This window comes from Lampetra fluviatilis, chromosome 78, assembly GCF_964198595.1.
Source record: "Lampetra fluviatilis chromosome 78, kcLamFluv1.1, whole genome shotgun sequence".
Classification (NCBI taxonomy): Eukaryota; Metazoa; Chordata; class Hyperoartia; order Petromyzontiformes; family Petromyzontidae; genus Lampetra; species Lampetra fluviatilis.
The window spans coordinates 2,821,149-2,843,955 of NC_136352.1; the positions used below are offsets into that span (position 1 = coordinate 2,821,149).

The 22,807-nt window shown below is 44.3% G+C and overlaps 2 protein-coding genes across 4 annotated transcripts; both read right to left on the reverse strand.

Annotated features, from left to right (window-relative positions):
• Positions 1-1,433: 1,433 nt before the first annotated feature.
• LOC144953538 (uncharacterized) lies at positions 1,434-11,256 on the reverse strand. Of its 3 annotated transcripts, none has more exons than XM_078884084.1 (2): positions 11,152-11,256; positions 1,434-5,551 (listed from the first exon to the last, which is right to left on the reverse strand). In XM_078884084.1, exon 2 carries the CDS (start codon positions 5,539-5,541, stop codon positions 3,127-3,129), a length of 2,415 nt encoding a protein of 804 aa, XP_078740210.1. In that variant the 5' UTR covers positions 5,542-5,551; positions 11,152-11,256; the 3' UTR covers positions 1,434-3,126. The 3 variants fall into 3 exon arrangements, with proteins under 3 accessions (XP_078740210.1, XP_078740209.1, XP_078740208.1); XM_078884083.1 differs by having other exon boundaries at positions 1,434-5,554; XM_078884082.1 differs by having other exon boundaries at positions 1,434-5,581.
• A 5,068-nt stretch (positions 11,257-16,324) lies between these two features.
• Positions 16,325-17,942, reverse strand: LOC144953567 (uncharacterized; the record flags this gene model as incomplete). The annotated part of the gene is given in 2 exon segments (XM_078884150.1): positions 16,325-17,649; positions 17,652-17,942. Coding segments are annotated over 2 exon segments (1,029 nt in total), but the record flags the coding sequence as incomplete, so codon positions are not given.
• Positions 17,943-22,807: the final 4,865 nt, after the last annotated feature.

The window sequence follows — 22,807 nt, forward strand, 5'->3', positions numbered from 1 at the left end:
ACACACTATGCTGGTACCTGCTATGACAGCAGCACATACTGTGGTTGTACCTGCTATGATGACAGCAGTACATACCGACTGTGGTGGTACCTGCTATGATCACAGCAGTACTGTGGTGGTGGTACCTGCTATGACAGCAGTACATGCTGTGGTGGCACCTGCTATGATGAAAGCAGTACATACTGTGGTGGTGGTACCTGCTATTACAGCAGTGCATACTGCTGTGGTGGTACCTGCTATGATCACAGCAGTGCATACTGTGGTGGTGGAACCTGCCATGATTACAGCAGTGCATACTGACTGTGGTGTTACCTGCTCTGATGACAGCAGTACACACTGTGCTGGTACCTGCTATGACAGCAGCACATACTGTGGTTGTACCTGCTATGACAGCAGTACATACCGACTGTGGTGGTACCTGCTATGATCACAGCAGTACTGTGGTGGTGGTACCTGCTATGACAGCAGTACATGCTGTGGTGGCACCTGCTATGATGAAAGCAGTACATACTGTGGTGGTGGTACCTGCTATGATTACAGCAGTGCATACTGCTGTGGTGGTACCTGCTATGATTACAGTAGTGCATACTGACTGTGGTGGTACCTGCTACTTTACTTAATAAGCAGGCTACAGTCTGCATTATAAACTGCCAGTACACCCACCCAGCTTGATAACTATTTGTACAGTCTATATTTAAAGAATCGATTCATGGCACGCTCGGGTTTATTTTAATTTACTGAGTTTCATTTTCATTGCTATGTTATGTTTTAAAGTTTTCAGAAGTTTTTAAATGTATTTCCCCCCCGGGCAATGCTGGGTATATCGACTCTAACAAGAGTGGGGTGTCGAGGGCTAGTCCCGTGCAGAGCCTCTGGCCTCGCCTAGATTGCCCAGCCGGGCGAGGCTGGGGGCTGGGCCGCTACCCCCCACCCCCACGCTAGAATAATAGTTTAATCTCTATAATTTTATTATCTACCGACCCTATAATAGTAATTGCACACATTGGGGTGGGGGGTGGAGAGAGTAGAGGACGTGAAACTTTGATGTATTTACCTCAGCGTCGCGTGTAAATGTGTGCGCATATTTTTTAACGGCGTCCACCCTGCAACAACGGTGTGCTGCCCGTTGCCAGGGGCAACCCTTGGTCAGCGTTTCGTACATGCGCAACGGTGTGCTAAATAAATAAAGAGAAATCGCACTAAATGGATAATTAAACCGCTTTAAAGTTTAGGGACTAAAAAACGGAAATGCATATTCCCACCGCGGGGCTCGGGGCGTGCCTCCTGGCAAAACATTTCTCGGTAAACCCCACGGTGCGAGAGCCAAATCACCCGCAAGCAAGCGTACGCAGACGGACAAAAAATGCCTTTCATAGGTTACAAAGATATTATGCATGGACTTAGGAAAACACCACTCAGACTCTTCTGTGTTAAGCAACTTTAATCTCAAAAAAACACGTGACATTCTAATATGCAAACTCTTATGCTAAGAATGCCAACACAGTACTCCTGGAGATGTCCTCCTCATTGATCCGTACATTTAACCCTCAAAAATGATGTTTGTCAAACTGGGTAACAGAACAATTGGCTCATTCTTCAGAGTAAGGTGATCATACACAGCGACAGGAAAACGTTTTTTAATTAATGTGGCAATATTCATACGAACGGTAATAAAGAAACGTGCCTAAGCAAAGGTAGACCTCAATGAATTTGTTAGATTATGCAATTAACGTAATGCCTTGAAATAATGGTGTGCGGTAGTGTGCTTGCATGTCTAACAAATGTTCATCAATTGGCTAAGGGCTTTAATACATTCGCAGGCAAGATTCTGTGATGAAAATAAAGCTTTTAACACAATTGTCTCCCTGTGTGTGTGTATTCGGTTTGGGCAGCGTTCCCCACAATCCCATAACGGGTTGGAAGTGTTCAAAAAAATTTGCATCAGACTTGCAGTCTCTGTCAAAAAGGGGCGTTGTGGCCTTTGAAGTCGTGACCTATTGTGCAGGAGTGTGCTTGCTGTCACCATGTATGCTGTCCTCTCATCACGAGTTGGAAGTATTTTTTTTTTATTCACCTCTTATAGCTTGGTACCGTACCACTTTCCGCAGTTTTGACTCTACAAGTGACTCGAAGTACGTTTAGAGCAACATTCACTGCACTCACGTCGCTGTTTGGAATTCTTGCATGGTATTTGATATATTAGGGGAAGACGCCCCCCTGCATACATAATTTACTGCTACCACGTGCTGTTAGCTACTGGAAGACGAAGGCGTTTGGTGAGACTCTGATCCCGTGGAATATATTATCTTGTTCGTGAGATTGACATATTTCACATTGTATCTCTTCTGAATGACCCTAGGTCTAATACTTTCATAATTATTATTTGGTTCATGCTTAACCAAGATATGGTATACCGTAGTTGTTACCGAGTATATTCCGAGGGTTTTATTAACCTTTGTTCCCCGTCTATATCGCCAGGGATCTGTGCTTCTTATTCTCAAGTATATTTTGATATCCTGAGGTTGAACATATAGCTAAGCTTCGAACTTCACTGTTGTATTTTTAAAAACCCAGTCAGCTCATGATGATTAACTGCCCTTGGGTAGATTTCAAAGTCCAAGGGAGGTTCGTGACCCCTGCTGTTTCTATCTTATGGTTTGCCATTTTTTAAATTAAATTGTATTACTTTCCAAGCAGGCTTGTGAGTTATTATCCTCCACCGGTCTGGTGGCAAGGTAGGAGGCAGGGGGGGCGACTCACCCTTTCTGTGCCCCCGCGCTACATCCCGATCAAAATTATTACCAAAAAAGGCAGAATCACTTCATAATTTTTTTTGGAAAGGCATATGCACAACATGCTCTTCGAGTGTTTGTGATGAGATATGATACAAAACTCCGAGCTGCTGAGGCGATTAAACAAGCATCATTATAATATTATAACATTATGAACGCTTGGGAGCGTATTGGCTCTGGCTCGTGGTTAGAGATCTACCCAACCCACAGGTCTGCAAATACTGGCCCCTCTTACTCGGCAGGCTGAACCTACGAATTGAGTGTGTAACGTCACTTTAATGTAATTAAAGACCTGTGACAAAGGTGAATCTACTGGGGCTTCATTGTCTCAAGCTTACATATCTACCGGGTCTCCATTTGACTTTGTATTGTCTAAGAAGTCCACCCACACCTCCACTTCCACAAACTCCTGGGAGTTACCTCGCTCTGCCTCACAGTCAGAATTCTCCTCCTGCTTCACATTGCCTCCATCGATGTGAAGGTCACATTTTGGAGTTGAATCTTCATCTTCACATTTTACCATCGCTTCTTCGCTCTTCACCATCACTTCTTCACATTTCACCTTTTCAAAATCCACCTTGACACATTTCATTGCGTCCAAGCTGGAATTAAATTCTGGTTCTTTTTTCAGCAGGGATGGGCTCATTGCAGCACTTGGACTTACACAAGCCGATTTCAGACTCCGCTCCTTGGGGATCTTGTGATGCCTGTGTGTTCTCTGGTGTCTTTGAAGATGTGATGACCGTGCAAATGCCTTCCCACACACAGTGCACTTGAAGGGTTTCTCCCTTGTGTGCTTTCTCTGGTAACTATGAAGATTAGATGACTTTGCAAATGCCTTCTCAAACATAGTGCACTTGCAGGGTTTCTCTCCTGTGTGTATTCTCTGGTGTCTTTTAAGATTTGATGAATGTGCAAATGCGCTTCCACATACAGTGCACTTGAAGGGTTTCTCTCCTGTGTGTATTCTCTGGTGTTTTTTAAGATGTGATGACTCTGTAAATGCCTTCTCACACATAGTGCACTTGAAGGGTGTGTCTCCTGTGTGCGTTCTCTGGTGAATATGAAGATTTGATGGATTTGTAAATGCCTTCTCACACAGAGTGCACTTGAAGGGTTTCTGTCCTGTGTGTGTTCTCTGGTGGCTCTGAAGATGTGATGACTGTGCAAATGCGCTTCCACACACAGTGCACTTGAAGGGTTTCTCTCCTGTGTGCGTTCTCTGGTGTCTTTGAAGATTTGATGACTTTGTAAATGCCTTCTCACACATAGTGCACCTGAAGGGTTTCTGTCCTGTGTGTGTTCTTTCGTGGTCGTGAAGATGTGATGACTCTGTAAATGCCTTCTCACACATAGTGCACTTGAAGGGTTTCTCTCCTGTGTGCGTTCTCTGGTGGCTCCGAAGAGTTGATAACGTTGCAAATGCGCTTCCACACACAGTGCACTTGAAGGGTTTCTCTCCTGTGTGCGTTCTCAGGTGTGTTTTTAGATATGATGACTTTGTAAATGCCTTCTCACACATAGTGCACCTGAAGGGTTTCTCTCCTGTGCATGTTCTCTGGTGACTCTGAAGATTTGAGGACTTTGCAAATGCCTTCTCACACACAGTGCACTTCAAGGGTTTCTCTCCTGTGTGCGTTCTCTGGTGTGTTTTTAGATGTGATGACTCTGTAAATGCCTTCTCACACAGAGTGCACTTGAAGGGTTTAGCTCCCGTGTGCGTTCTCTGGTGGCTCTGAAGATTTGATAACATTGCAAATGCCTTCTCACACACAGTGCACTTGAAGGGTTTCTCTCCTGTGTGTATTCTCTGGTGTCTTTTAAGAAGTGATGAATCTGAAAATGTCTTCTCACACACAGTGCACCTGAAGGGTTTCTCTCCTGTGTGTGTTCTCTGGTGTTTTTTAAGATGTGATGACTCTGTAAATGCCTTCTCACACATAGTGCACTTGAAGGGTTTCTCTCCTGTGTGCGTTCTCTGGTGACTCTGAAAATTTGATGACTTTGCAAATGCCTTCTCACACACAGTGCACTTGAAAGGTTTCTCCCCTGTGTGCGTTCTCTGGTGTGTTTTAAGATGTGATGACTCTGTAAATGCCTTCTCACACATAGTGCACTTGAAGGGTTTCTCTCCTGTGTGCGTTCTCTGGTGATTTTGAAGACTTGATGACTTTGCAAATGCCTCCTCACATACAGTGCACTTGAAGGGTTTCTCTCCTGTGTGTGTTCTCTGGTGGTCGTGAAGAATTGATGACTCTGTAAATGCCTTCTCACACACAGTGCACTTGAAGGGTTTATCTCCTGTGTGCGTTCTCTGGTGTCTTTGAAGATTTGATAACTTTGCAAATGCCTTCTCACACACACTGCACTTGAAGGGTTTCTCTCCCATGTGTGTTCTTTGGTGTTTTTTAAGATATGATGACTTTGCAAATGCTTTATCGCACAAAAGGCATTTGAAGGGTTTCTCTCCCCTGTGTGTTATCTGGTGTCGTTTCAGAGGAGATGAACCTGAAAATACCTTTACACACAAACTGCACTTGAAAGGTTTCTCTTCCGTGTGTGTTCTCTGGTGGATCTGAAGAGTTGATGACTGTGCATATGCCTTGTCACACACAGTGCACTTGAATGGTTTTTCTCCTGTGTGAGTCCTCTGGTGGTGTGTCAAACTTCCAGTACGATCCGTGCTGTTTGCATACTGGTCGCATTGTTTCCTTCTTGTACCGAGCTGTGCCGAGTCCCTTTGCTCCATCAGACCAATTCTGCTGAGGAAGAGTCAGAGGAAGCGTCAGCTGCAGACAGAAAACATATCCACACCATCTACATCAGTATCAAGGCACAGAGGAATGCACATATATGCACAGTCACACATGACTTACACATCTATACTTATTCATATATTCATGATAAAGTGAAAATAATTCCCCAATTCATCACGTGGGCTGTTAGGGCACACAATGAGAGGGCCAATGGTCATAAATATGCCTGGATGCTCTAGTATCTTCAAAATGAATGTTTACCCAAAACTCCAAGCACACAATTTCGGCTGTCTAGCTATGAAAGGAATATTTAAGAAAAATGCAGCTATAATAGCAAAGTGTGTTGAAAATAATACTATTTGTATTATGCAGAAATACATAAATTAATGATCAATCGAAACTTTGAGGTGGAAGCCAGGCTCAGATTTGCTTGAATGCTCGGATGAACAGATCTAACTTCAGCTGAATGTGCTGAGATATTTTCCTGACTGTTTCCATTCTTACAAAAAGTCCCAGAGGAAAACTAAATTAAACTATTGTTTTGATTTAACCTACATGTTCAATAGTTAATATACTTTACTGCAAATACAAACTTGACACTGTCACACACCCGCATGGTAAAAAGGTGGTGGTGTGTCCAAAACCATGCCTGGTCACCTTCATCTGCTCAGTATTAATGCTTCCTCACACTTCACCATGTAATTAATATAATAGGGTTGTTCCCCTTTTTTCTGGCAACAAAACTGAAACCATTTTACAAGAAGTCATGCGTGCATTAACCACAATACTTGCAGTCAAAATGCAAACAAAAAACCACTAATATATGAATTGTCCTTGAAACTGATTGGTCCACACCAGAGACAGCGTTCTTTAGAGCCTCGTCTCAATTGGTGCTAGACCAGATGACACCAAAAGGCGGACAGCTCAAAGACAATGCACTATCAAAGTAATGAGGGCTCGGGGTAAGCATCTACATCATTAGACCTCCTTTGCCAGTACCAAAATATAATAATAATAGGGTTGTTCCCCTTTTTTTCTGGCAACAAAACTGAAACCTTTTTACAAGGATTCATGTCTGCATTAACCACAATATTTGCAGTCAAAATGCAAAAAAAATCACGGATACTACATGCAATGTCCTTGAAACTGATTGGTCTACACCAGAGACAGCTTTCTTTCGAGCCTAGTCTCAAACAGTGTTAGACCAGAGGACTCCAAAAGGCGAAGGAGGTTCATGGTATAACAATTTAGTACTATTAATGATTATATTACTACGCTGAGCGCGCGCCAAAGCACACATCTGCGCATGCGTGAGGCCGGGGGCCCTGCATGGGTCTAAGCCTTATCACAGCACTGTTAATATTCTTGGTTCTTTCGGTACAGTCACGTAGATAGAAAAATCTTAATAAAAAATGAGTTAATAAAAATCGAAATAGTAAAAATAATTAAAAAACACTAATGTAGATAGGCCTGTGGATTGTAGCAATGGTTATTAAGCTGGGTGAGTGTACTGGCAGTCTATAATGTGGATTGTAGCAATGGTTATTAAGCTGGGTGAGTGTACTGGCAGTCTATGATGTAGACTAGCATCATTCTTAACCTCGATGAGTGTACTGGCAGTCTATAATGTAGGCTGTAGCCTGCTTATTAAGTTTGGTGAGTGTACTGGCAGTCTATAATGTAGACTGTAGCCATGGTTATTCAGCTGAGCGAGTGTACTGGCAGTCTATAGACTTATTCTTAGTAATTGATAACCATTTCTATAGTCTACATCATAGACTGCCAGTGCACTCACAAAACTTAATAACCAGGCTACAGTTTACATCAGGGGTCTTCAAACTACGGTCCGCGGGCCACATGCGGCCCACCGAGGGCATTTATCCGGCCCATGGTCACTAATTGGGCTGCGCTGGTGAGCACTAATTGGGCTGCGCTGGTGAGCACTAATTGGGCTGCGCTGGTGAGCACTCATTGGGCTGCGGTGGTGGGCACTGATTGGGCTGCGGTAGCGAGCACTGATTTGGCTGCGCTGGTGAGCACTGATTGAGCTGCGGCGGTGGGCAATGATTGAGCTGCGGCGGTGGGCACTCATTGGGCTGCGCTGGTGAATGGTTCAATGGGCCAATTGACTGGACTTGCCCCCCAGGCCTAAGGCTGCCAGCCCTCCCCTGGCTGCGCTTGACTGGCTCTCCCTCCCTCAGCTCCCTCACTTGCCCCTCGGCTCCACTCCCAGTGATATTCCCGTGTGCTGAGTAAATGATAGAGGGGTAATAACAGAGTGATCTCTGATCTCTGGAGGGGCTGCCTGCTGTTTTCCCGTGCTGGTCAGTGACAGACAGCCGAGGAGTAGGAAACCCAATTGAAATGACAGTAAGTGCATTTATATTCTGATTGCTATTCAATTATATGAGGTTATATGTTGTATGTTGTGTAAGCCCCGGTTCATACTGTTGCGATCTCTGAGCAGTGCGAGTTCAGCCATGTGCTTGTATGGCTGAACTTGCATTAGATTCGGAAGAAAAAAGTCACATGTGCCTTCTTTTTTCCTGCAGTGGAATCGGATCGCATGAGTCTTCTCCCCCATGCGATCAGATTCCTATGCGAGTTCGCAGATCGCACTGCGATCTGTGAACAAAACTGCAGGTGTAATTAACTTTTTAATGGCACCCGCACCAGTGTGAGCCTGGGGTAAAAGCAAAGTTCCCCCAATCAGACTGCATTGATGGGCAGTGCAGTCTGTATGTCTCTGTGTGGGCAAAGTTATTGCTGGTATATTGTTTTTGTAGCGCTGTATATATATTGGTATTTTACTAATAGCAATTTTGACTCCCTAGGAAACAATGATGTCAAGAAAGAGAAAAATTGACTCGGAGTGTAGGATATTCAAAAAACAGTGGACTTATGATTACTTTTTCATGCAGTACAAGGAAAGAGCTGTGTCTGATATGCCAGAATATAGTGTCTGTGTTCAAAGAATACAATTTACGTCGACACTATGAAACTCAACATAAAGATAAATATGATTGTTTGGTCGGAGAAGTGAGAAAAGATAAAATATTAAAACTGAAAAATACATTAACAACTCAGCAAAATACTTTTGTGAAGCAGAAGCAGCTAAATATTTCATCACTGCGAGCAAGTTTTCAAGTTGCCAAGCTAATAGCGTGCACTGGCAGACCATTCGTGGAGGGAGAATTTGTTAAAGAATGCCTTCTTTCTGTTGCCAAAGAGATGTGTCCAGAGAAGGCCGATTTATTTAGTACAGTGAGTCTTTCAGGACCTACAATTATACGGAGGATTGAAGAAATGGGACACAATTTGCATCAGCATTTGCAAAACTCCACAAAAAAAACTTTCCTATTTTTCCTTGGCACTCGACGAAAGCAATGATGTGCGTGATTCTGCACAACTTCTAATTTTTATTCGTGGGACGAATGACTATTTCGAAGTCACAGAAGAGCTTGCTGCACTGCAAAGCATCAAAGGAACAACTACAGGAGAGGATATCTATGAAAAGGTTTGCCAAACTGTGAATGGTTTGGAGCTGAACTGGGCTAAACTAGCCAGTGTGACAACTGATGGTGCTCCTAGCATGGTGGGGTCTAAGAAAGGAGTAATTGCTCGTATTAACCAAGAGATGGACAAACATAACCATTCTCATCCAATAGCCATACACTGCCTCATCCACCAACAAGCGCTGTGTAGTAAATCACTCAAGTGGGACTCTGTTAACTTCATTAGAGCTCATGCACTAAACCACAGACAATTTCAGGAATTTCTGTCTGAGCTAAATGTTGACTATGAAGATGTTCTGTACCACACAGAAGTCCGTTGGCTGAGTCGAGGGAGAGTTTTGAAACGTTTCTATGACTTACTTCCACAGATTACAGCTTTTCTGTTTTCAAAAAACAAAGAAGTACCAGAGCTCAATGATGCAGAATGGAAATGGCACCTTGCCTTTCTGACAGATGTAACAGAGCTACTCAACAGTTTCAATGTGCAACTTCAAGGAAAGGGGAAGCTCATCTGTGAAATGCAATCACATGTCAAAGCATTTGAAGTAAAATTAGGCCTCCTCATCAAACAAGTGAAGGAGGAAAACTTCTGCCATCTCCCCACAACTCAAAATCTGTTAGCGAAAAAACCATTGGTTGCATTCCCAAACAAAACATGTGTGGATTCACTGGAAAAATTGCAAAAGGAGTTCCAATTTAGATTTAAAGAGCTTCATCTCCATGAACAGGACATACAGCTTTTCCGTAACCCATTTTCTATTGACATTGAAAATGTGGATACAATTTACCAAATGGAACTGGCTGAACTGCAGAATTGTGACTCTCTGAAAGACGGATTCAAGTCAAGCAGCCTTCATAATTTCTATGCATTTCTCCCCTCTGAGACATATCCTCATCTCAGGAACCATGCACTCAAAATGGCAACCATCTTTGGCAGCGCTTATGTCTGTGAACAAACTTTTTCCAGAATGAAACATTTGAAATCTCCAACCAGATCTAGACTAACGGATGCACACTTGCATCACTTGTTACGACTAGCAGTGACAAATATGGAACCGGACATTGACCATCTCATTAGCCAAAAGCAGGCCCATAGTTCCCATTGAAATACTGGCAAGTTTGTTGATTTAACTTTACTGCTCTTCATTTTAAATATTGTATTTGTTCCCGTTTTGTTTCTTCACTTCAAAATAAGATATATGCAGTGTGCATAGGAATTTGTTCATAGTTTTTTTAACTATAGTCCGGCCCTCCAACGGTCTGAGGGACAGTGAACTGGCCCCCTGTTTAAAAAGTTTGAGGACCCCTGGTTTACATGAATGGTTATTTTTATTATTATTCACGTTATTATTCACATTATTTGTATTATTTTTCTATCTACATGACTCAACGAAAGAACCAAAGATTACTATTATAGAGTTAGTATAGCTACTACTGCAGCCAGTACACACTGCTATAGATATTGTATAGCTACTACTACAGCCAGTACACACTGCTATAGATATAGTATATCTACTACTACAGCCAGTACACACTGCTATAGAGTTTGTATATCTACTACTACAGCCAGTACACACTGCTATATAGTATAGCTACTACTACAGCCAGTACACACTGCTATAGATATAGTATAGCTACTACTACAGCCAGTACACACTGCTATAAAGTTTGTATATCTACTACTACAGCCAGTACACACTGCTATAGTTAGTATAGCTACACAAAGTGTAGTATAGCTACACTTTGTTGTGGGCAGGTCGCTTCTGAAAACAAGAGCGGTATAGCAGCTGAAGTGGGCTTGGCCTGGTAAGATAAAACAACTGTAGAAATATTTAAAAGAAACAAAGTTTCAAAGTAGTGAGCCAGATGAAGACAAATTAAACTTAAGCAGATAATTAAAGCCAATGCAATCAGGCGAGGGCAGGAAGCAAGGCCACGCATGGGTAGGCCCCGCGTTGTAATGTTCCAACCTGGACATCGATTCCATACTCGCTGCTACTCAATTGATATCCCTACGAGAAGAGCGAGGCTCTACCTGGGTAAACAACAACAACCACCACAACAACCACCACGATGTGAACTTCTCACCTCAGATCTCAGTGAGCGCGCGCGCCGAGACCGGCAGCTTCCTGGTATCTCGTGACGTCACGCGGCAGCACGAGGTGACATTACGTCACTAGCGGGGTACACCTCCCCCTCACGCCGATGAGGTAATGCAGTGGTGACGTCAGAGAGCGGGGTTAGAGTTTAAGTTCATTAAGATACCTATTCCATTGATCCCTCTATTGAACATTTACACTTTGGGTGCGTGAGCTCGACAACGTGAAGATTGTGTGTACAAACTGTGTATACAGTGTGTGTGTGTACAAACTGTGCAAACAGTGTGTGTTGGGCCGTCCATAAAAGACGTCACGCAACTGGGGAGGGGACGGTCAGACATTTGTGACGATAAGTGACGATGGGGGGGGGGTGTAATAAATGTGACGTCACATCAAAATGCGCAACTTTAATAAATATAGACAACACGTTCGACTTAATTAAATAGACTTTTTAATAAATGTTTTCTATTACAACATCAGAGTGTAGCGCCACATTAAATACGCACTACAACGACAATAGTTTAAAGCGATTTGAAGCATGTTTTTTTTTGGGGGGGAGGGTGGGCAGAGCTTTGTGACATAATATTTGAGGGGGGGGGTCTGACTTTTTGTGACGTCGTGTGATGAAAGGGGGGGGGGGGTCAAAATCGTCCAAAATCGCGTAACGTCATTTATGGACGGCCTCTGTATACAAACCGTGTACACACACACGGTGCGCGCGCGCACAGTGTGTGTGTACACTGTTAGCACAGTAGGGGGCACAGGTGGTGCATAGGCCAGTCATCTCAGTTGAACCATGGCACCTGAGTCTGCCCTGTGACCTCCTGCCGGCGGGAGTTCGACACTTGACTTGGCCTTAACGTGCACATAGCCTGGCGCAAGCGCCATGGGGACATCACCACCACGTATTGGCGAATGGCAGTCATTGCTTTTGTTAGTGTATTTGTGTATACAGTGTATGTGCAGACTGTGTGTACGCTGTATATACATTGTGTGTACACAATACGTCTACCCTGCGTATGTGGACAGTGTGTGGGTGGTCCGAATCAGTCGAGCGGCATTATCTTTTAATCAGCTCTGCAATGCTGTGTGGAAGCTACCTAGCCTGTCGCTCTGCATGAAGCTTCGGGTCTTCTCGGCAACAGTCATGCCCTCCGTTCTCTAGGCATGTGAAATGTGGACCCCTCTAAATGAAACATCTGCGTAGAACCACTGGCTGGCATGCCAACACTCAGATTGAGGGAAGCCAAGTGGTAGCGCATTCTCTATTTATTGCAGAGGTTCAAGGTTCAAATCCGACAGGCACCCCTGGCTACTCCAGTAACCTCAACCAAAATATGCACCGTCTGCTTAAAGAGTGGATGTAAAACATATTGTGTTATTCAAAATACATAGGTCTTTGCATGTTGGTGTCATTGTCAAAATTTGGGAAATTCCAAATATCCAAAAATTGCACAACTGAGATTACACGTTAATTATCGCCCGACTGACTGACAGACTCATGTCCACATGCAGGCTGGTGCTGGGCCACCTTATGCCACACAAGAGGCAGCTGCCACTTAGGGGTGCTCTTCGATTGTTTGTGATGAGATATGATACAAAACTCCGAATTGCTGAGGCAATTAAGAAAGTTTAACACGTAGGCTTTCGCGACCAATATCATCCATAAGATATTCATATTCTTAGGTTTTTTCGGTAAAGTCACGTAGGTAAAAAATTTAAATTAATAAAAGTAAAATAACAAATTTAAATCACGATGTTTCGGAGGCAACACAAGCTTCCGTCTTCAGGTGGAACCGTCACAGCACGGCAGCTGTATCAAGTAAATGAGAGATTACAAGAGATACCACTCCGTATATATAATGGTTGAGGGGGGGGGAAGGGCCAGGAACGGCCCACTTTTTATTATTATGGTAAGGTGCGGCTTGAGACTACGGCTAGACTGTATAACAAATGACTGAGCCTTTATTATGGTGAGGTGCGGCTTGAGACTACGGCTAGCCTACATAACAAAATGCTGCAAATGAGACCGAGCATCTGCCATGTAGATGGTAAAAGCACAAAAAGCAGGTCAGGAAGAAACAGCCTCCTGCTATGTTGTTTGGTGGGTAAAACTTATAGCAGGAAACCAGTGTGTGAAAAAAGCTAAACCTGGTAAAACAAAACTGGCTGTCTATCAGTAACCTGTACAGTAACTCAAGAATAGTTGTCTGTCAAATAAGATGGTCCAAATAAGTGTAGTTAAATCTTTTTTGCATGGTTAATCACATCTTTCCAATGATTACTCAGTTTGTAACCATCATCACGGTTGAAATTATGTCTGTTTGTATATTTGTATGGCTTCGTGTACAAACCTTTGATGGTAGCCAGGAGGTTTGCAGAGCACCTTGGTCTCGGAAAAGACAATTTCATGAGAGCCCACAGAGTTTTAGCAATGATCGGCAACAGCCGAAGAATCAGTTCTGCCGTGTTTCAGATCTGACTTGTGCTCGCGGACACGATAAGAGACATGACGTTTCGTTTCTCCAATGTAGCAATCACCACAACTGCAACTCAGTTTGTAGACTCCAGGATACTGTAAGTCAGGAACGACATCCTTCACAGACTTTACCGTAAAAACCTAAGAATATGAATCCTTGCAGTCACGAGCTTCAAATCTAGAATCATCCATAAGATTTTTTTTGGGTTAGATCGCGTAAATATAAATGCGCACTCTCTAGTCGTCTAGCCTAGCCTAAACACAACCCTGCCCGTGTAGCACCGATGGCGCTGACCGAGACAGCCTACAACTATCTGGCCGCACAATATCTAGCGAAGATGACAGTGACGACGACACGAGCCCACTTCCAGAACCAGCAGCGCTGAGCTCCCGCTCTCAGCTGCTTTTATTGTACCCAGCGTGGCCTGGCTCTGCATTGGTCGCACCTTTCTTCTCGAACCCTCTAGCAGGTTCCAGGGGCTTCCAGATAGGGTCTTCCATGCCCATTGCCCCAGTTCCTCCACCCTGCCGACACATTCGTGTATATGCTCACCGGCGTGTGTATTATTTGTCCACCGCAGTTGCCGTTGCAACTGCAACCGGGGGACAGGCAGAGCAACCCCAACCCCGAGGAACACCATCAACACGAAAAAACTATTTACCCCAAAAAAAAAACCTTGGTTGCAACACTTCCCGCGACCATACAACACAACCGCAGTGTCTCCCGCAAACCATAACCACGTAGTGCAACTCCGGCGCCCCCCGCGGACCGCCAACAAAAAGGACAACCCGTGGCACCCCCCCACAAGCCGCCAACACGCAGCGCAACTGCGGCATGGGCAAGAACCCCATCAGGGACCACATAACCGTGACGCCCCCCCCCCCCCCCACGAGAGCCGATAACACAAGCCAAACAATATACACAACCCCCCCAAATCCCACCTTACAAGGGAGAGTCCGCCTTTACCAGAACATAGCTCACGTGAGCCGGTCCTCGACACTTGTTACCCCCGCCTTGGCAGGGTTTGCATTCCTTGAGATTCCGAGGAATGGGAACAAAAAAACAATGGCCGAAGGGCACGGCCCTTTCCTGAAATCCGCAGTAGCATCTAATCAGATCCAGTCCCTGACACTTTGCACACGGCAGTTACGGAAAGCATCAGAGACTCGGATCCGGTGCAGCTTGGGAAAATGTTGCCGGCAGGTCGGAGTGCTACGGTGGCGTTGCCGGCACCCTACTGACACCCCGGCATTCTATGGCGATGTGGCTCGGCTGACCACACCTGAAACACTTGGCCGTGGGACCCCAGGGCGGAGGGAGCTTCGCCGGTTGCCAACCCACCCGTGGGGGCCTTCTCCCGTGCGTCCCCAGGCCGCACACCACAGCCACCATGTCCTCCTCCCGCCACGGCCAAGCCTCCATTTTGGGCCAATGCTGGCAGGCCTCGTGGCCCTGAATTTCCCGGGCCACCTTATAATTACAACCCTGACCATGTAACACCAATGGTGCTGACCGAGACAACCAACAACTATCCGGCCGTGCAATATCTTCCCAAGACGGTATTGACGAAGGCGGCGAAGATGACAGCCACGACGAGATGAGCCCACTCCCAAAACTGACAGCCCTGAGCTCCCACTCTCAGCTGCTTTTATGCTACCCAGTGTGGCCTGGCTCTGCCCTGGCCGCGCCTCCCTTCTCGAAACCACTAGCAGGTTCCAGGAGCTTCCATATGGGGTCTTCCATGACCCTTGCCCCAGTTTTTCTGCCCTGCCGACTAATCCGTGTATATGCTCACTGGCGTGTGTATTATTTGTCCACCGCAGTTGCCGTTGCTGGACAACAATCGGCGTTATTACACTACACTAGTACAGCACACCGGTGTGTTGGAGAAAAAATCACGTAGTGGCGGGTTTCACCAAACATTGAAATTAACGCGTTCTTATTATGGGCAATTAAGCTCCACATGAATGCAAATATTATCATAATATAGTGAATGCTTGGGCGCTTATTGGCTCTTACTCCTGGTTAGAGATCTACCAAACCCATATGTCCACAAATACTGGCTGCTCTTACTCTGCAGGTTGAACCTAGGAATTGAGTGTGCAACTTCACGTTATTTTAATTAAAGGCATGTGACAAAGGTGAATCTATTGGAGCTTCATTGTCTCAAGCTTACACATCTACCGGGTCTCCATTTGACTTTGTATTGTTTAAGAAGTCCAGCCACACCTCCACTCCCACAAACTACTGGGAGTTGCCTCGCTCTGCCTCACAGTCAGAATTCTCCTCCTGCTACACGTTGCCTCCATCGGTGTGAAGGTCCGATTTTGTAGTTGAATCTTCATTTTCACATTTTACCGTCACTTCGTCGCTCTTCACTGCCGCATCTTCACATTTCACCTACGCCTCTTCAAATTTCACCTTGATACATTTTAAAGTGTCCAAGCTGGAATTTTCTTGTAGTTCTTATCATTAAGGATGGGCGCCTGGCAGCACTTTTGACTTTCACAAGCCTCTGCTCCTTGGGGATCTTTTGATGCCTGTGTAATGGGTTCATATTAGGCGCACACACTTCTTGGGAGACAACACTCATTTCTTAATGAACACAACAGTGACTCAACAGTTACTCTTACTTTACACATAGGGTGTGACCACCGACCTACCCTAGCTAACAAACACTTATCTCTTAGCTACTCTAGCGTGACCCAGCCAGGTGGCTGCTGGCGGTCCGCTCACTGTAGGCATTCTCTTCTTGGCATCTTCACGAGGCATCTTCATTCTCGGCACGGGCAGCCTCGAACCCCGAGGCTGCTTATATGGGCCTTGGCGTGCCCGGCCTCACCCTGGCCACGCCTCCCTTCGAGCACCCTCTCGAAGCCCCCCTACTGTCCACGTGCCCCCCCTCGGTCCCCCTCGGATTCGGTCACGTGTCCAGCACCGGCCCTGACGTCATTCCCGCCTCCAGCCGGGATGACGTCATGTGTGTGTGCAGACCCACGTGGTCGTAACGCAGTGACGTCACACGTGTGCGTGTGTACACAGCAGCGACACCACAATCATTACACCTGTGTTCTCTGGTGATTTTTAAGAGCAGGTGAACCTGGAAATGCCTTCCCACACACACTGCACATGAAGGGTTTCTCCGTGTGTTCTCTGGTGGATCTGAAGAACTGATGACCGTGCAAATGTCTTTTCACAGACAGTACTTTCTTTGGTGTTCTTTTAGTCTGTGACAAAAGTGCATTTATTGGAGCTTCATTGTCTCAAGCTTACACATCTACCGGGTCTGCATTTGACTTTGTATTGTCTAAGAAGTCCACCCACACCTCCACTTCCACAAACTGCTGGGAGGTTCCTCGCTCTGCCTCACAGTCAGAATTCTCCTCCTGCTTCACGTTGCCTACATCGATGTGAAGGTCCCATTTTGGAGTTGAATCTTCATCTTCACATTTTACCATCGCTTCTTCGCTCTTCACCATCACTTCTTCACATTTCACCTCTTCAAAATCCACCTTGATACATTTCATTGCATCCATGCTGGAATTAAATTCTGGTTCTTTTTTCAGCAGGGATGGGCTCATTGCAGCACTTGGACTTGCACAAGCCGATTTCAGACTCCGCTCCTTGGGGATCTTCTGATGTCTGTGTGTTCTGTGGTGTCTTTGAAGATGTGATGACCGTGCAAATGCCTTCCCACACACAGTGCACTTGAAGGGTTTCTCTCCTGTGTGCGTTCTCTGGTGGTCGTCAAGACTTGATGACTGTGTAAATGCCTTCTCACACACAGTGCACTTGAAGGGTTTCTCCCCTGTGTGCGTTCTCTGGTGGTCGTCAAGACTTGATGACTGTGTAAATGCCTTCTCACACACAGTGCACTTGAAGGGTTTCTCCCCTGTGTGCGTTCTCTGGTGGTCGTCAAGATTTGATGACTGTGTAAATGCCTTCTCACACACAGTGCACTTGAAGGTTTTCTCCCCTGTGTGCATTCTCTGGTGTTTTTTTAAAGATGTGATGACTCTGTAAATGCCTTCTCACACACAGTGCACTTGAAGGGTTTCTCCCCTGTGTGCGTTCTCTGGTGTTTTTTAAGATGTGATGACTCTGTAAATGCGCTTCCACACACAGTGCACTTGAAGGGTTTCGCTCTTGTGTGCTCTCTGGTGTCTTTTAAGACTTGATGACTCTGTAAATGCCTTCTCTCACATAGTGCACTTGAAGGGTTTCTCTCCTGCGTGCGTTCTCTGGTGACTCTGAAGATTTGATGACTTTGCAAATGCCTTCTCACACACACTGCACTTGAAGGGGTTCTCTCCCATGTGTGTTTTTTGGTGTTTTTGAAGAGATGATGACTTTGCAAATGCTTTATCGCACAAAAGGCACCTGAAGGGTTTCTCTCCCCTGTGTTATCTGGTGTTGTTTCAGAGGAGATGAACCTAAAAATACCTTTACACACAAACTGCACTTGAAAGGTTTCTCTTCCGTGTGTGTTCTCTGGTGGATCTGAAGAGTTGATAACTGTGCATATGCCTTGTCACACACAGTGCACTTGAATGGTTTTTCTCCTGTGTGAGTTTTCTGGTGCTGTGTCAAACTTCCAGTACGATCCGTGCTGTTTGCATACTGGTCGCATTGTTTCCTTCTTGTACCGAGCTGTGCGGAGTCCTTTTACTCCATCAGACCAATTTTGCAGAGGAAGAGTCAGAGGAAGCGTCAGCTGCAGTCAGAAAGACATATCCACACCATCTACGTCAGTATCAAGGCACAGATGAATAGCATATATACACAGTCACATATGACTTACACATCTATACTTATTCATATATTCATGATATAGTGAAAATAATTCCCCAATTCATCACGCGGGCTGTTAAGGCACACAATGAGAGGGCCAATGGTCATATGCCTTGATGCTCTAGTATCTTCAAAATTAATGTTTACCCAAAACTCCAAGCACACAATTTCGGCTGTCTAGCTATGAAAGGAATATTTAAGAAAAATTCAGCTATAATAGCAAAGTGTGTTGAAAATAATACTATTTGTATTATGCAGAAATACATAAATTAATGTTCAATCGAAACTTCGAGGTGGAAGCGAGGCTCAGATTTGCTTGAATGCCCGGATGAACAGATCTAACTTCAGCTGCATTTGTGCTGAGATATTTTCCTGACTGTTTTCATTCTTACAAAAAGTCCCAGAGGAAAACTAAATTAAACTATTGTTTTGATTTAAGCTACATTTCCAATAGTTAATATACTTTACTGCAAATACAAACTTGACACTGTCACACACCCGCATGGTAAAAAGGTGGTGGTGTGTCCAGAACCATGCCTGGCCACCTTCATCTGCTCAGTATTAATGCTTCCTCACACTTTACCATGTAATTAATTCAATATGAATCAACATAGCAGGGGCCCACAACAAGTTCAGCTTTCACTTACACTATGTAACACGATTTTTGTCCCTGGATGGCTAGTGTTATATTTTTTATTGGTTATGCCCACACACTTCCCTTTCGTGACCAGGACTTTACGTTAAGGAATGACACAAATGAACACATTTTCTCATTGAAAATAGGTAAATTTCAAAATATCACTGTCCTGGTCACAAAAGCAAAGTTTGTGGGGAATAATAAGCAATTAGAAAATAACACTTACTACGCAGGGCCAATTTTTTTTTGTTCCGTAGTGTTATCAATCATGTTTGCTGTCGGCGATAATCAAACTAATTGTTGAGTTCATAATGCAGTGAAATAACTGCGCTACAGCTCCCCACAAAGATACACATGCATTTCACATGGATCATTAACATCTGACCTATAAACGTCATTATTTCTGTCTGTGTGTCTGTCTGTGTACAAAACTTGCGAAGGATTTGGTTTAAAACAAAAGAACCCAGGTACCACACCATAAGCCCTGTAAGTGAGCCAGTGCTATTCCATTTTCGCATCAGTCTACTTTAAAGTATCTTCTTGGTTCTTTCGGTAAAGTCACGTAGAAGGGAAGTAATAAAATAATAAAAATAAAATACGTAAAAATAAAACCAGGTCCGTCGAGGCGACAGAGTCCGTCGAGGCGACAGACTCCAAGCACGTGTGCTGTTTCATTCAGACGCTGTCGCCTCGACGGACCTGGTTTTCACCTGAGGATGGCTGCTTGCGTTGTGGCCGAAACGTCGTGAGAATTATTTTATTGTGTTTTATTTTTATTATTGTATTACTTCCCTTCTACGTGAATTTACCGAAAGAACCAAGAAGATGAATCCCTGCAGTCACGAAAGCTTTAAATCGAAATTTACTTTAAAGTAGTTAAATAAAAAATGTAGTGCTAAAGTCATGTATATAAAAAACTATTTTCAAACTTATTTACTCTATAAAAGTTTGTGTGTGCGTGGGCACGTCCATGTGGGTGTGTGAGTCTACATATGTGTATGCGTTGTGTGTGCGAGTTCGTGTGTGTGTGTGCGATGAATCAGATGCCTTCTATGACCTCCTGTCACAGGTGCTAGCTCAAGTGGTCCCACGGGATAGAGTCATCTTGTTGGGTGACTTCCATGCCCGAGTTGGTCATGATGCTGGCACCTGGTCTGGAGTGATTGCAAGGCATGGGCCAGATCAGCTTAATAACAACGGTAGGAGGCTACTCGATGCATGCCGGGTCCAAGCAAGAACATCTTCTGGACTACATAGTGACGGAACAGCGGATGCGGGCCCATGTCCTTGACACCAGGACCTACCGTGGAGCTGATCTGCCCATCGACGTCTCAAGATGGCGGCGGCGTGTGCAGCGGTGTCAGTTGGAAAACAATCAAAAGTATCGAAAAGGCATCTAACACAGATAATCTGCCCGTTGAGCTTAACCGAAATGGGGAATATTTTTCAGAGCCCCAAAAAATAGTTGACAATTTTAACCTTCATTTTTCTGATAATGTATTGGGAGTCACCCCTGCGCATGCAAATTCCTACACCCCTGTCCAAACATTAAACGAATTGTTTCCAGCCAATCCACGAAAGTAATGTTCTGAAACAACTGTCCTACCTCAAAGGGTCTTCCTCTACCGGAGCAGATAGTATTCCCGTCTTTGCTCTGCTAACTGTTGGTCACCTAATATACAAACCTATAGCCCATATTTTCAACCTGTCCATCAAAGAAGCATCAATACCTCTAGAATGGAAACATTCATATGTTCGTCCACTTCACAAAGGGGGCCCTAAAGATGATCCAAATAACTACCGACCAATCTCAATTTTGTCCCCGTTGATGAAAATTTTAGAAAAATTATTGAACTACCAAATTAGCAGTTTCCTGTCCGACAACATTTTATTACATCGAAAACAATCTGGGTTCCGAAAAAAATACAGCACCACATCTGCTGCATTAGACTCTCTGAATCACATTTACAGTAGCCTTGATAATAAGCAGTACTGCGTAAGTCTTTTTCTTGACTTGTTCAAAGCCTTTGATACAGTCGACCACAACACCCTGCTTAGTAAACTAAGTTGCCTCCGTTTCTCCAAACACGCAGTAGAATGGTTAAAAAATTACCTCTCTTTTCGCACCCAAACTGTACTCACAGATGGTTGGAGGTCAAACAGTGTTAAAATAACAAAAGGGGTTCCACAGGGTTCAATCCTCGGCCCCCTCTTGTTCTCTCTTTATGTCAATGAATTGGGCACTGACCTGGATCATTCCATGGTAAATCTTTTTGCAGATGACACGATACTGATTACTGCTGGCCGCTCTCTGGATGACGTGATTGCTAAGCTCCAGGGGGATTTCAACAAACTACAACATCAGCTAGTTGCTCTTAAACTAGTCCTGAATACCTCCAAAACCAAGGTGCTATGCTTCTCACCAGGACTAAAGCAGGAAGTAATTTTTCCCCAATTACATTCCTTAAATAATTATCAAATAGAGCAAGTCAAGATCTATAAGTATATTGGGGTCATTCTTGATTCAAAACTGAAATTTGAAGATCACATTGATTATATTCGTAAAAAAACTTTAATTAAAATTGGTTTTCTGTATCGACACAAGCACTGCTTCCCCCCTATGTTCCGTTTGGAATTGATAAAAGCTACCATACTGCATGTACTTGATTACTGTGACATCGTGGATAAATCAGCCCCAAGTACTGTACTGAAGAAGCTTGACTCAATGTATCACTCGGCCTTACGATTTGCATTGAACTGCCCATATAGGACTCACCACTGTGATCTCTACATTGGGTCAAACTTAACATCTCACAATGTTCGACGGCTTGTGCATCAGATCTTATTTATTCATGATGTACTTGCAAAAAAATCCGCAGATTACCTGCTGGATCTCCTCTCTGTTTCAAAGAACAAATTTGACCTAAGGTCTTCGCTCATTTACCAGCTTCACATTCCCTATTGCCGTACAAATACTGGAGGAAGGGCCTTTGCTATTGATGCCCCCAGGGTCTGGAATGCTATTGCCAATAAACTGCAACTTGAATCACTACCTATGAGATCTTCACTCAAAACTGCTCTAGAGGAGTTGTACACCCCTAGCTGCCACTGCAATTTAGTGGCCTAAAATACAATGTTTCGCTCCGGATGATTGCTGCAAAGTATGACCTGTGTTTTGATTTAGTGTGCTGATCTTAAAAGGTGCATTGAAAAATGTTGATACTCCGACTGATGCTCTTACTGTTGTGGAGTGACTCATGCAGCCAGCTATGGCTGCAGAATTTGGTAGTACCTGTTGTTTATGTAGTTTATTGTGAAAATTCGGTCACAGTTCCTATGACCACTGTTTCATTGCTTTTATGGCTTTATTTTGATTTTCGAAAAGTTTTTTGGTTTGGCCATGTTTGTTTGCTGTAGTACAGAGTTAGACTGATGGCCTTAATCTAAGTTGTCTTGTGGTTGTTGTTGTTTGACTTGCATCCCACTGGGATTTTTGCACAGTGTTGGTGTACGGTGCTTTTTATGCAATATTTTGCTGTCTTTTCTTGGATTTTCTGTTTGCACATAGTCACTATAAGATGTATTCTTGTTCATGTTTTTGTTTGTTTCGGTTGCACCCGATTTAAGAGCCGAATGGCTCACAGGGCTATACCTAATAAATGAACTTGAACTTGAGTTGTGCTGCGTGAGTGTGAGGTGTGCATGAGAATGAGCTGCGTGTGAGCTGCGTGTGAGCT

Coding starts and splice junctions, on each gene's coding strand:
- LOC144953538 (XM_078884084.1), bottom strand. CDS start 5,541: ATGGAGCAAAGGGACTCGGCACAGCTCGGTACAAGAAGGAAACAATGC.